Below are 14,615 nucleotides of genomic sequence, written 5' to 3'. Positions count from 1 at the left end.
TCCAAGGTCAGCCAAAACAACACGTACCCGGCGAGGCATGGAAGCTACAAGATTTCTAAATGTATTTTGTGGTATCTGGTACCAACACATAACCAGCAAATCCTTTAACCTCTGTAAGGTCCGTGAGACGTCGAGATCGGAGTTGCTGTTCCAACATAAATCACAGATGCTCGATAGGATTGATGTCTGGGGAATTTGGAGACCAGGACAATACCTGGAAGTCTTCCTCATGTTCCGCGAACCAGTCTTGAACGATTCGGGTGGTGTGGCATGCATTATCCTGCTGAAAGACGGCACCACCAGAGGGGAAGACCGTTGCCATGAAAGGGTGTACCTAGTCAGAAATGATGTTTAGGTAGTTGGTAGACATCAGAGTGCCTGCCACATGGATAACTGGACCAAGGTATCCCATCAGAACATCGTCCAAATATGACACTGCCACAACTGGCTTGTTTTCATCCCACAGTGCAGCCAGGTGCAATCAGTTCCCCAGGTAAAACGACGCACGTACCATACGATCTTCTTCCAATCACTCAAAGTCCAGTTTCGATGCTCGCGTGCCCATTGTAGGCACTGTCGCCAGTGTACTATGGTCCCTCGGAGCGGCCTGGGGCTATGCAGGCCCATTTTCAGCAGGGTTCGATGTACTGTGTATTTTGACACATTATTCCCATCACCAGCATTCCAATTACCGGCAAGTTGCGTCACTTACCATCCAGAAGGGCCTTCGCTCCGTCGAGGATCGATGAGTTGTCGTCGTCCAACACCTTGCCGGCGGTTCGTGGGTTTTTCCTCCTCAGACCACTTCCAGTAGGTACTAATCACAGCTGACTGTGAACACCCCATCAGCCATGCCCTTTTCGGATATGCTCTGACCCAGTCGTCTGGCCATTACAATTTGGCCTTTGTAAAACTTGCTTAAGTTCGCTGCCTTTCCCATCTGAAGAACAAGAGTAACACTGATTAACGGATCTCAGTATGAGGTGTTCAGGCGCCTCCGTAGCCAGGTGGGAAGGAGCAGCAGTGCGTAGCACACGCTTCTTGATTAGACCGGGGTTCAAGCCCATCATCACCAAATACGGAGGATGCGCAAAGGTCAGGGAATGACCACCGCATATCCCGGAGCAATATGGCCTTAGTTGCTAATGCTCCTAAAAACTAAATAACAAACAACAACAAACATATGAGGTGTTCTTTATACCGTGTCCCAAACCGCGCCGTAGTTCTTGCAGTTACTTCAATTTGCATAATTGAAGTATGCTGGTCATGATGTTTTTGCTCAGCAGTGTACATCTCAATGTATTTAATGTCTTTGATATTTCTTATATCTTGAGAATGTAAAAATTGTATGTTTAAATATATAATGAATGAATGAAATACCAGGCGTTCAACTCCCTTTGGTGGCCGAGAGTCCTTGGTAGACTCTGGAAAGCAGGCGTACCGATGAATCTAAACAATACCATAATATCATACCCACAGGACAGAAAAGTGGAAGTTATCACAGCGTAGCAGAAAATAACAAGATCTGTACAACAGGAGCTGACCGCAAGGTTTGGTGCTGGGACCGCTCCTGCAGAATGTAGTTCTAGACGATTTCCTTTCGATGGACTTGGGAGAGATTAACAGTCAAGCGTTTGCAGATGACCTCATCCTCACGTGGAGACGAACTCAAGGGCCGGCCTGGAAATCCAGGAAACAGGGCACTGAAAAAGCTAATGGAATGGACGAAGCTGCACTCACTGAAAATTTCGCCGACAAAGGTGAGCTCAGTCCTAGACTGGTGTGCAAAACTTAAGGAACAGTCAGGTTTTCACTTGTAGCTTCTCATAGGAGTGGCCTGGATATGGGAAAAGCATACCAAAGGAACCTCGTGAAGCACAGAAATGATGAAGGACACAACGAAAACAAAAACGGTACAGAGGGACTTTATTCAAAAATGGCAACATAGCACTGGCTGCCATGATACAGATGCATTACTGCCAAAGATGGAACAAAGGGAAGAGGTGACCTCAGTACGAGATATGGCCAACCCTAATGTCGATTCAGGCTTTGCACTGCCTTTACATATACTTAGAACAATGTTGTTGATAAGTTCTTGGGGTAACATCGTCCATTCCTCTGTCAGCGCCATCTTCAACTGGTGAACATTTTCTGGTGGGTGTGGATGTGCCTGTAAGCATCTCCCCAGAGTGTCCCATATGTTTGATGGGTTTTAGATCGACGGGCAGGCCAATCCATATGAACATTGTCCTCACTTTCCAAATGCATATCAACAGCTGCAGTGCGATGGGGTGTGGCGTTATCCATAAACACGAACTCGGGGTCACTGGCATCTCGGAACAGACGCACATGTGGAAATATTACCTTAGCACAGTAGCGTGCACTGGTTACAGTACCGGCTTCCAGTATCTGGAGTTGTGTATGTCCATCCAAGGTAATGCGTCCTCAACGAGAACACCTCGACCGCCATATCGATCCCTTTCAATGATGTTTGAGGGTTAATACCATGTACTAACCTCTCGCCAGATTAGCTGACGTCCAGAATTGCTGCTGAGACTGAATCTACTCTACCTTACCCCATTGCGCTGCTGTCAAGTCCTCGTGTTCGATGCACCACTGTAAACGGTGTCTCCGATGGGCAGGTGTTAAAGGGACACAGCGTACTGGTCGCCGGGAAACAGTCTACCTTTATGGAGTCGCCTGGTCATAGTAAACCGCGATATTCTGCGTCCTGTGCAGCTGTTTGCAATGGATCTCGCTGTCTGGTGTCGGTTTTTCTTGGCCTGTATATAACGGCTTTATTGGGAGTTGTTTTTCGTGGACGACCACCATTGGTCCTTCAAACAGCTATACCTGTCGTTCCTCGACCATGCACGTGAGACGATGCTATGGGCGATACAGAACTCTGCAGCCACACTCCTCGCACTACGTGCTTCCCAATTATTCGACCCCGGGTAAAGTCATCCAGATGTTGTCCACTGGCCATTTCGTTGTCTGTAGCACTGTTTGAAACCAATCGAACATCTGGAACAATCGTGCTTGTCATTTTTTTTTTTATAAAGCGAAGAATCGGTTTTATATGCAGGGATTCCCCTGAGAAGCACCCAACAATTTCAATACGTAGTTACACTCGCGGACAAACGACGTGACCGTTTGTCCTATCATAGCTTTAAATTGTTGAATCAAATCGAAAAATGTGGATACGATACGGGCTCAAAAGAGTTGTAAAAATTTGTTTTACCTGAAGAGGTGCTTCGTAAAATAGGTACACAAGAAGCATATGATGAGGTATTGAATTTCGACTTTAATTTTGATTTTCAGATACATGTATTTATTTTAACTTAAAAACAGAAAATAAATAACTATTTATATATAATATTTTTTTAATCACTACAAACAAACGAATGCTAAATCCCATTAATGGGTGCCATAAAAAAATAAAAAATATATTCTTAAAAAGTTAGAAAAATTTAATAAATAAAAAAATAGGGAAAATCAAAAATTCAATTGAAACATTCAAAATACAAAAAAATTTACCTTTCTAATTTATTTATTTCTAAAATAAAGTAATTAAATAATTTTTCTTTAGAAAATTTTCTTCTAAATATTAACTCATATAGATAACCTTCCAGTAGACTATCCTGTGTTCCAAATTGGTATTTTAATTTTCTTTTGGCATGTAACCAAGTGTTTTCAATATTTTGAGTATGAGCACTTGAATCATCTCGAAAAACAAACTTATAGCAATGAATAGTATTAATATTAGTATTAGTAACGGCCGCATGGTGCAAGAAAGCCTATGGCTTATGCTGCACCAGCCAAAAAAAAAAAAAAAAATAATAATAAATAACTAAATAATAATAATTAAAAAAAAAAAAAAAAGGAAATTAAACCTATCACCCTATGCGCTTCCCTTATCCGAAAGTACTATCCAGATGCCCTTTGAATTTCCCCAAACTGTCGGCCTCTACCACCCATGAAGGCAACTTATTCCAGTAATTTATAACTCGCTAGCTAAAATAAAACTTCCTGCAGTCCAATCTATACATTTCCCCCGTAACTTGAATTTATGTCCCCTAGTTCTAGCATCATTTATAATCTTGAAAATTTTGTCCTCATTCATTTTACTGATGCCTCTCAGAGCCTTAAATACCTCAATCAAATCTCCCCTAAGGTGTCTACTTTCCAAACTCTGCAACCCACATATTCGAAGTCTTTCTTCATAAGGACGCCCTTTTGCCGATCTCACCAGGCGAGTTACCCTTCTTTGCACCCTTTCAAGTGGTGTGGTGCGGTCTCCATACTTGAACACAGTATTCCAAGTGTGGTCTAACATAAGCCTTATATAATGGGATTATCACGTCCCTATCTCTACTTGCAAAAGTTCGATAGGACACCATGGGCTTCCTTGCAACCTGTTTACAATGCTCAGAGAATTTCATGTCTGACCGTATCGTAACACCCAAGTCCCTTTCCTCCAGTACTGAGTTTAGTTGAACTCCAGCAAGTGAATAAGTTATTTTGGGATTACTGTTTCCCAGGGGTAATACCTTACACTTTGTTGGATTAAAGCACAGCTGCCATTTTCTGACCATTCCTGAAGTCTATCTAGGTCTCTCTGAAGAATCTCAGCTTGACAGTGCTCATTAACTACTCTATCAATTTTAACATCATCTGCAAATTTAGACATCACGCCCTCTATCCCTTCATCAATGCCGTTTATGAAAATTAAAAACAACAGTAGTCCTAATACTGATCCTTGGGGAACCCCACTTCTTACATCAACCCAATCTGAGGAATAGCCATTTATCACAACCCTCTGCCTCCTGCCCTGAAGCCATCCTTCTATCCATCTAAGGATTCCACAAGGATCCCAGTGATTCCCACCTGTTCCAGCTTATAAAGCAAACCAGATTTGTTAAACATGATTTTCCCTTTACAAAACCATGCTGAGTATCCTCGAGAATTTCAATTCGATCCAAATGATCCTGAATTCCACCCTTGATTATTGCCTCCGTAATTTTCCACAATTTCCCATTGCCACAAAAGGCTTTTCATTTGTAAATATCGATGCAAAATAACTGTTGAGTTCATCTGCAACGGCAGCTGGTATATTTAATACTATCCCCTTTCCCTTACGTAAAGGACCGATCTGATTTGTCCTGTTCTTCTTGGCATTTATATATGTGAAGAATTCTTTATTCCCCCTCTTTGCTAGTGATTTCTTATAAACTGCCTTTGCCTGTCGAACCTTTGCTGTGGCTCTATTACACATCACCTTGTAGCTGTTATAGGCTTCAGTACTTTTTATTGCTCTGTAACCTTTCCATGCCATTTTTTTCTGCTCAAGTAATGTGGCAACTTCACTATTCATCCAACTTGGAACCCTTCTCGTGGAGTATTATTTTAATGGGATGTAGGCATTCAAGGCATCTGTGATTAATGTTTTAAAAGCGTACCACAGTTCAATTGTATTCATTCTCTGCGCGATATCTACCCAGTTAATAGAGGCCATGTGGTACCTTAAGGCATCGTAATTTCCTTTTCTGAAATTAAAACCCATTCCTTTGCCTTTTACTTCTGCTACCTCTCTCGTCATCATCCACCGTAGAACTCTGTGATCACTTCCTGCTACTGGTTCCTCTACTGTCAGCCCTGTTATGTCATCTGATTCATGTGTGATGATGAGGTCTAGGATATTCTTTTCTCTAGTACTTTCCCTGACATGTTGATAACAGTCTTCTAGTTGATTTAAAAATTTTGTTCCCCATGTCGAGTTTCCTTCCCATTTACTCCAATCAATTAGAGGCAATTTGCAATCACCCATAATAAGGCATTGACGCTTACTTGCCCATTCCATTTGTATATAGAGGCTTTTGTCATAATCTTCACAATCACCTGGTCTGTAGATTACTCCTACTCGCATTATACCTTTGTTTCCAACTATCTCACACCATACAGACTCTACACTAGCATGTGAAATGTCTGAATCCGGGAAAGCTATCGTCGCACTCAGGCTGCTTCTGATAAGAAGCATTACCCCACCACCCCTTCTATCTAACCTATCCTTCCTAAATACATTATACAAGCCGTACTTAAAATCATAATCCCCAATTTCCGGGTGGCACCACGTCTCTGTAAGCCCTATTATGTCCGGGTCACTTGTTTTAACCAGTAGTTCGAATTCGCTCATTTTATTGACAACACTTGTAACGTTACTGTATAAACAATTAAGATTTACTGTTCTTGAATTTAACAACTCTAACACAACCCTTGAAGTTTTTTAGGCACTCTTCCCTGATATTAGCTACCCGCTCCTATTACCTACTGATGATGTTACCAACAGCAAATTCAAAATGGGAAGCATTCAAAGAACTTATCTTGGACGCTACTAGGCTTTAGATACCAACAAAGAAATATTGTTCAAGGTTTAGGCCAAAATGGATGTCAGATGAACTAATGAGGCATATGGCAGAGAAGAAAAATGCATGGGATACTTACAAATTAACACATGACACAGAAGCCTATGATAGATACAAGTTGATATGCAACCAAGTTACAAAGGAGGTTAGGCAGGCGAAGGCAGATTACGAGAAATCCTTGGCAAGGGATGCAAAGAAAAACAGCAAAGAGTTCTTTACTTATGTAAACTCTAGAAGGAAGGGGATGAATCAGATTGGTCCACTTGATATTGATGGGTCAAGTGTTGATGATCCTGCTCAGGTAGCTAACAAACTAAATGAATATTTTGCATCGACATTCACACATGAGGAGTTATTCAGAGAGGGGAATGCCAGAGGTGTATTCAACTCTAGCAGTAAGCTACAGAATCTTGAAATAACTGGGAGTAAAGTGGAGGAGAAACGGTTGAAGATAAACACAAGAAAGGCACCCGGGGTGGATGGGATCTATCCAGTTATATTAAAGGAGGCAGCAAAGGAAGTAAGCAAACCCTTAGCCATAATTATGAGAGCTTCCTTGGACTCAGGGGAGGTACCCATAGACTGGAAATGCGCAAATGTGACCCCAATTCACAAAGGAGGATCAAAGGCTGACACAAGTAATTATAGACCTGTGAGCTTAACTTCTGTTCCAGGAAAATTAATGGAGGCACTGGTTAAAGAAGCACTGCAGGATCATTTAGACAAGACTTCAGTTATAGCTCAGACACAGCATGGTTTTGTTAAGGGGAAGTCTTGCCTGACCAACTTGATTGGATACTATGATGCAGTCACAAAAGAACTGGATGTAGGGAATAACTTTGATATTATATACTTGGATCTTAGAAAGGCTTTTGATACTGTTGCACATGGAAGACTGCTACACAAATTGGAGCAGTGTGACATTGGAGGCAAATTGCTGCTATGGATAAAGGGGTGGTTGAGGGGGAGAAGACAGAGAGTGGTAATCATGGACACTGCTCATCGTGGACTGATGTTATTAGTGGAGTCCCTCAGGGTTCAGTGTTGGGTCCATTATTGTTTTCTGTATTTATAAATGATATTGATGATGGTATATCGGGCTTAATGTCCAAGTTTGCAGACGATACAAAGGTTGGCAGGGTTGTCAAGGACACTACTGACACTATGCTGCTGCAACAGGATCTGGAAAGGTTGAGCAGATGGGCTGAGAGGTGGCAAATGAAGTTTAACATTGATAAATGTAAAGTACTACACATGGGAAACAGCAACCCCAGAGCAACGTATCAACTCTGTGGTACTACACTGACAGTGGTAGAGAATGAAAGGGACTTGGGGGTGGTTGTGCAGGCAGATATGAAGTTCTCTGAGCAGTGCAGACGGGCTGCAAGAGTAGCTCATGGAGTATTGTCAATGATATACAGGAATTTTTCCAGCAGGGATAAGGAGGTGATTATTCCATTGTATAAGGCAATGGTCAGGCCACACCTAGAGTACTGTATACAGGTCTGGAGGCCTCATTTCAAGAAGGATGTAGAGCTGCTGGAACGAGTACAGAGAAGGGCAACAAGATTAGTGAATGGAACAAAGGGGTGCTCTTACGAAGAAAGGCTTAAGTTTTGCAAATTACAGTGTGTGGAAACTAGGCACCAGCGAGGTGATCTGATAGAGGTGTATAAAGCCTTGAATGGTTTAAGCATGCTCAATGCTGATGGGATTCTTCCTCTAGCTCAGAAAAATCACCTGAGAGGGCATAAATTCAAATTGAGGAAAGACAGATGTAGGATAGACGTGCGGAAATTTGCCTTTAGCCAGCGGGTTGTTGGTTGGTGGAACAGTCTTCCATCCCTTGTGGTGGAGGTTGATAGCCTAAATAAGTTTAAGGCTCAGCTGGACAGGTATTTTGAACGAACAGAGGGGTGAAGTGGAAGTGGGTTTTTTTTTTTTTTTTTTTTGCTGATGCTGCATAAGCTTGCTTTCTTGCATCAAATGCCTCTACTAATGCTAATGCTAAATGCTCACCTGAAACGTTTCTGCACCCAGAACATCTAGATAATACATCCAGTTGGGGTAACAGATAAGAACTCTTAAGGTATGTGCAAGAGTTACTTTGACCAATATTATCAGATAAACGCGTGTCAGTATTACCCACAACCTTCTAGCAGTTTCCCTGAACCTTTAAGGTATCCTCAAAAATACTGGCAACAACTTTTGCACCACCTTTGTTTAAGTGTATCCCGTGTCTACAAAACAAATTCCTTCTACCTACTAGTGTGGGCCATGCTGATAGAAATTTATCCCCTAATTTATTCCTTCAAGTCTTCAGTTAATCCACAAGGCTCTTAACATATAATCCCTCGTATCGTGTCTGGGCAGAATTGCAGACATAGACATTATGGCCTAGCTCGCGACATTTCCTCAGCATGGTGCTGTATTTTTCCAACAAATCGTCAGATCGTGTACGTTTAATATCATTTGTCCCCACGTGAATAACAATATTTTCTTTACCCCCTTTAAAATCTGACAATCTGTTGGTGACATCATCAATAGTTGCTTCCGGCAGACATACCCTGGTTCTGCTCCACCTATCCTTATTACAAAAAATATTCCCCGTTTCCCTGACAATGGAGTCTCCTAATAAAACAATGTCCTTTTTTAACCAGGGTAGTTTGCACTTGGTTTTTCTGTTTTGAGGCTCGAATCGGGTGTGCATCACTTGGTAGATTGCTGGAGTTTTGAGTTTCTGACGAGCTCCCAGATGCATTATTTTCGAGGGCAAGCACTCGTTTTTTCAGGGACTAAAATTGTTCCATCAGTGCACCAAATTGTAATTTAAGATCGGTGCACTCCTTACATCGATCACAAAGAAAAGAATCCCCAGGTGAGGTAGGATTAGTCACCAGGTCCACCTTGGAAAACCTTCCACAGGTTCCACAACGGATTAAATCATTACTCACCCGTAAATCGCCGTCGGCTATTTCCGTGTGAGTCACGATACCCTGTGACGTGTTTAAGGCAGATCTCGTAACTACCATTATAAAATTAAATAAATATCAATTTATCAGAATAAAAACCTCATAATGGGAATAATTAATATCTCGGTAGTGATCTTTATATGCAGGCCATCCGCCACTGATGATTCTTATACCTGACATTATTCTCTCTCTTATAATTGATTATAGGTCCTGAGCTGGATATAATCATTCTTCTTTTTCTTGGTGATTCCCTTCTACTTCTCTCTCTTGGGGTAATTCAGAATTTTTTTTTTTTTTTGGCTGGTGTAGCATAAGCCTCAGGCTTCCTTGCACCATGTGGATAATAATAATAACAATAGTTATTTTATCTGTATTTTCTACTGGAACTAAAAAAAAACATCGTTTGGTAATTCTTTCGAATACACCAAAAACCCACTGTGTTCCTATTAGTCGTCCTCTATTATATTTTCTTTTGAAAAATGCTGATTCATCAAATTTCAACTTCGATAGGTATTCCATTTTCTGAAATCCACCTTAGTTAACTCTCTGAATCAATTATTGATACCATGCAGATCTCTCTCAGATCTTTGCATTTTTCAAGAACAGTGTTTTTATTGATATTTAAATCAAGAGAAATGTGATCTTGAGACCAGAAGTATAGAAATAATAAATTTTTAGATAACGATAATCTACTATCATCAAAAAATGATTTATGTCTAATACTCTCTATTTCACGGCAAGGTTTCTTACAACCCCATCTAAACATATCAGTTTTACATTTACTTTTAGTAAGCCGCATTTCAAGATAGCAAACTATACAAAAAGCCGTATTTTGCAAAATGTGATTTTTCGCCAACCAAGAAATCAAGTGATCAATATTCTGCATCAATTCCGTTAAACGGTGGTTGTTATTTTTGACATCTTCCTCAGAATAAACTGCATTTGATATGCAATTTGGAAGTTTTTGTTTGGATATAATGAAGGGGTCTTAAAAAAAAAAATTTGGCATTCATTAATAGGATTTAACCCAAATGAAAATTTAAAAAGTTGGCTGGTTAAGTGATAAGAATAGCGAATTTTGAGCATGCGGCTAACGGGAAGTATTATTAAGAGTTCGCAACACTACCTATCCATTGTGACTATCCTCCTGAATGGTAGGGGATTATCCGGCTGGAAAACGCACTCTACCATGTTGCCGGTATTGTTTGCGAGTGGTTCGGGGAACACGAAAGTTACTTCTAGATCTATCCTGACCTCCGAACTTGATGGGTAAGCATCCCATATGATTGCATGGACTGACAGATTCGATATTGAACCCTCCACTTCGGACTATCGAAGCTTCACGGGTCGTAATCCTGGCATCATAGTACAACATACTTCCTACAGCGTTCAGGGGCCTTATGGAGTCCATGCCTCGCCGATACTGGCAGAAAGAGGAGGACAACCCGCTATTAGGTAGGTGGTCATTATGTTTTGACTGGCTAGTGTGTATCTGCTTGCTTGTGCTCATGATACAAGAAAACCCGTGTCGAATATTTCGCCAAATCTCTTTCAGAGAAAAAGTAAAGATAATATCGAAGTAATTAAAAAACCTTTCCTTCGGCTACCTTCACTGCTAGCTAAGGGGTCAGTGAGATATATTCTGATAATTTTTTACATGTAGGACTATACCATCCTTTAAAAGCTAACAATTATTCTACAAAAATGATCTTGCCCTGGAAACTGCGACGTAGAATTAAATGAGACGATCAACTGAAGGAAAAATGGTGCCACAGTGCTTACAGTCAACACAGTGATGGTGGTTCCATCATGATCTGGGATTGCTTCTGTTTTTCTGGGTTGGATTACATCACCAGAATTGAAGGAATTTTAAGAAAAAGAAGGCTATAAAGACATTCTTAAACATAATGCAATATCTTCTGGAATTTGTGGCAAAAATTTTATGTTACAACAAGACCCAAAACACAGCTCTAAGCTGTGCTGTGACCGTCTAGCAACTAAACAACAGGCGGGGCTATTGCAAATTATGGTGTGGCCACTCTAATCGCTTGCTTAAACCCAATAGAGCTCTTATGGATAATCTAGACCAGTTCGACGCAGTTATAGTACTTGACTAATATTGTACAAATTGAATTAAAACCCATGAAAAGTTGTGATTTTTGCAACCAATGTGGTGAAGGGTTATTGAAGTAGGAGTCTGCGCGGTAGCACAGTGGTATCGTCACCGTCCTCCCCACACCGGGTGGAAAAGACCCGGGTTCGAATTCCGTCGACGACACGAGGAACTTTAATGTGCTTTTTTCACTCAGTGGCTGAGTTAGTCGGTCTTAGGCGTAGATAGCAAGGTTTTTATCCCCAGAAACTGGGGGGTTTTCGTCCAGCAAAACAGGCAAATCGACCATAGAACACACGCAATTTACAGACACAAATACGGATTAATGTATTCAATTACGGGCAAACCTAAAATAATAATTTGAATTTCATTTATTGAAGTAGGAGGGGAAGCGATATGAGTTGGGAGTTAGTTCCCGAAATAAACCAAAATAATTTTTCTGGTAGGTTTTTTTCGCTATTTTTATGCAAATTATGGTGGGGCCACTCTAATCGCTTGCTTAAACCCAATTGAGCTCTTATGGGATATGTATTTGTATAAAAATAAGAATGAAGTTGAGTTGTTTCACACATTAAACTTAATTTTATTTTCAGAAAAACCCAGTGTTCATACTGGGTTTTCTTTTTTGAAGGGATCCGTAAATCTTTGGGAACCGCTGATCTAGACCTTCAAGTTCGTGGTCTATTAATTCGATGAGGAATTCGTGGTCAATTAATTCGATGAAGAATTTGTCACAAAATTTGTGGGAAACTTTGCAGATCACTTGGAATAATGTTAGTCAAGACACTTATTAAAAAAAATTATTCGCCAGAATGCTACGTCTGTATAAGACGGTGCTAAAATCTCGTGGAGGATATTTTGATGAAACTCAGTATAGTTGTTAATATATTTTTGTGCGGTAAGTTTTTCAATGCCTGATAAAAAAGCTTAAAATATTTTGAAGTGTTGTTTTGTATATTAAACTACATTATTATTGCTAATTTTAAAAAAAAAATAATGAAACTATTGTCATACGCTATGATTCCAAATTTTTAGGTGGGAGTGTGTGTATATATATATATATATATAGTGACACAATATATATATATAGTATTGGGTTACTTAACTGGGATATTACATTTGGTGTAATATTCACCACGAACTTGGGTCTTTGTAGAGGTTTATTTTTCAAAGTAAATTTATTTTATTTTGTGTATTACATCTGAGCTGATGGTTCTGGTGCAACTGAACCGCAGAATAATATGGCACTAAAAAAAAAAAAAAATAAAAAAATAGAATAAAAATACATATTTAAAATAATACTTAATAAAAATTAAAATGGGTGTAAAGTTCCATTTTAAATCTTGCTAATCGAGAGATCGGGCATTCTTTTGGAGAATGCAATCGGCATGGCATTACTGAAAAAATTACACAATATACGAAGGATCGTTCTCCATAAACAATTCTCACAAAATTTGAAAAACAGAATCACTCAGGTGGTACTTTTGTAATTTTTTTTTGTTTATTTTAAATCAAGGCTGGGCAGCAGTTTAATATTAAATGGAGTTATTGTCTTTAAAAATAAGTTAATAAAACTGGGATCGACTACTCACCTCGTACAATAGGTCGGTATCCGGATCTTCACGCGATGCTATAGTACAAAATACGCAATTTGGATCTCGTTCATATTTTCCTACACGTTTGTATTCCATCCTCAACTGCGAAAAAATATATTTCTAAGAACAACATAGCAGCTGCTTATAATATAAACTTCGCGCAACCGTTAACTAGGCTTTTCGTTCGAGATTAAAACGCAGAGCTATTACCCCATTGGTTGCGATATCGTATCTATTCTTCCCGCACGTTGGGAGTTTTGTAGGTTTCTTTTCAGTTTTGCTATTTTTATAACACATCTTATTAATTAAAAAAAAACAAGGTTGTAAAATAAAACGAGTTACAGGTGAATTGTCATTGTGTTCTATATGTGGAATCCATCAGGTACGTTATGCCTTTGAAATGTAAAGAAGCAGTACATTGATTTAGTTCTCCCCATATAATGTATTTTGTACACTCACCATACCCATCTCTTCCTGCTACTAGGAAAAAACCCACCTCAGTGCTCATCCTGTCAGACGCAACTTATGGTTCGTCATTTTCTGGTTGAGTGTCCCTTATATTCAACCATTCGATCAAACACTTTCCGGTCACTCTTAACGTTGAACATCTCATCTAATTTACCTCATATATTAGGAAATGAAGCCGATATACAAGAACTTTTCATGTGTTTAAAACATATTGGCCTGTACAGGAGCATATAATTTAACATCTCTAACGATATCTTGCCTGTAAAAATTTAAAGCTTTATGCGTTAAGATGGAAGTCTTGATGACTGCTAGTACTGTTAATTATTATGAATAGGACATTTTCATAGACTTGGGAGCAACAAATGCATTTGGTCATTACACTACTCGCTGGTATAGTGGGAGGGAGACGACAATCAGTCCATTTTCATATAACCAATATATTTCATCAACTTATTACTATTATTAGCCATATCGTGCAAGGATGCCCGAGGCTTATGCTGCACCGCCAAAAAAAAAAAATATATATTGCAGAATAAAAAGTTCGGCGCAGTTATAATACTTGACTAATATTGAACAAATTGAATTAAAACCCATGAAAAGTTGTGATTTTTGCAACCAATGTCGTCGAGGCCTATTGAAGTAGGAGGGGGAGCGACATGAGGGCTGTATGAGCTGGGAGTCGGTCCCCCGAAGTAAACCAAAATATTTTTTCTGGTAGGTTTTTTTCGCTGAATAATTAGTATTAGAAGTATGAAAATGATGATAGAAAGCAAGATTATACCGGTGAATTACCACCGCTTTGCTTATTGGAGTGATGCATATTGTGAAAGGCTTGAAGTGGTGAAACCCATGTTTAGTCTCTAGAGCAGTGGGCTCCAAACTTTTTTGGTTGTGCACCCCCGGAATAAAAGAATTAAATTTGTAAGTTAATCTGCAAGTACTTCTCCTGAATCTAAGTATGCTCTCATTGTGATAACTAAAAGGTTTAACTATCTCTTTTGCAGCTTCTTTTAATATAACTGGATAGATTCCATCAGTGCCACAG

At 39.7% G+C, this 14,615-nt stretch overlaps 2 protein-coding genes across 2 annotated transcripts in view; one reads left to right on the top strand and one right to left on the bottom strand.

Annotated features, from left to right (window-relative positions):
* Positions 1–13,212, bottom strand: part of LOC150081128 (adenosine 5'-monophosphoramidase HINT3-like) — a 156,116-nt gene extending 142,904 nt beyond the window's left edge. Inside the window, exon 1 of the mRNA XM_090381095.1 lies at positions 13,100–13,212. Coding sequence (XP_090237221.1) covers positions 13,100–13,198 — 99 coding nt within the window. The 5' untranslated portion in view covers positions 13,199–13,212. The remainder of the gene's footprint in view (positions 1–13,099) is intronic.
* A 144-nt stretch (positions 13,213–13,356) lies between these two features.
* Positions 13,357–14,615, top strand: part of RPA2 (Replication protein A2) — a 382,124-nt gene continuing 380,865 nt past the window's right edge. The window contains exon 1 of the mRNA XM_090381178.1: positions 13,357–13,484. Within this exon, the coding sequence (XP_090237304.1) occupies positions 13,469–13,484 (16 nt within the window). The 5' untranslated portion in view covers positions 13,357–13,468. The remainder of the gene's footprint in view (positions 13,485–14,615) is intronic.

This window comes from Mastigoproctus giganteus, chromosome 9 (genome assembly GCF_048544385.1).
Source record: "Mastigoproctus giganteus isolate SK-2022 chromosome 9, ASM4854438v1, whole genome shotgun sequence".
NCBI classification, from domain to species: Eukaryota; Metazoa; Arthropoda; class Arachnida; order Uropygi; family Thelyphonidae; genus Mastigoproctus; species Mastigoproctus giganteus.
This window is presented reverse-complemented; position numbering and strand designations above follow the sequence as displayed.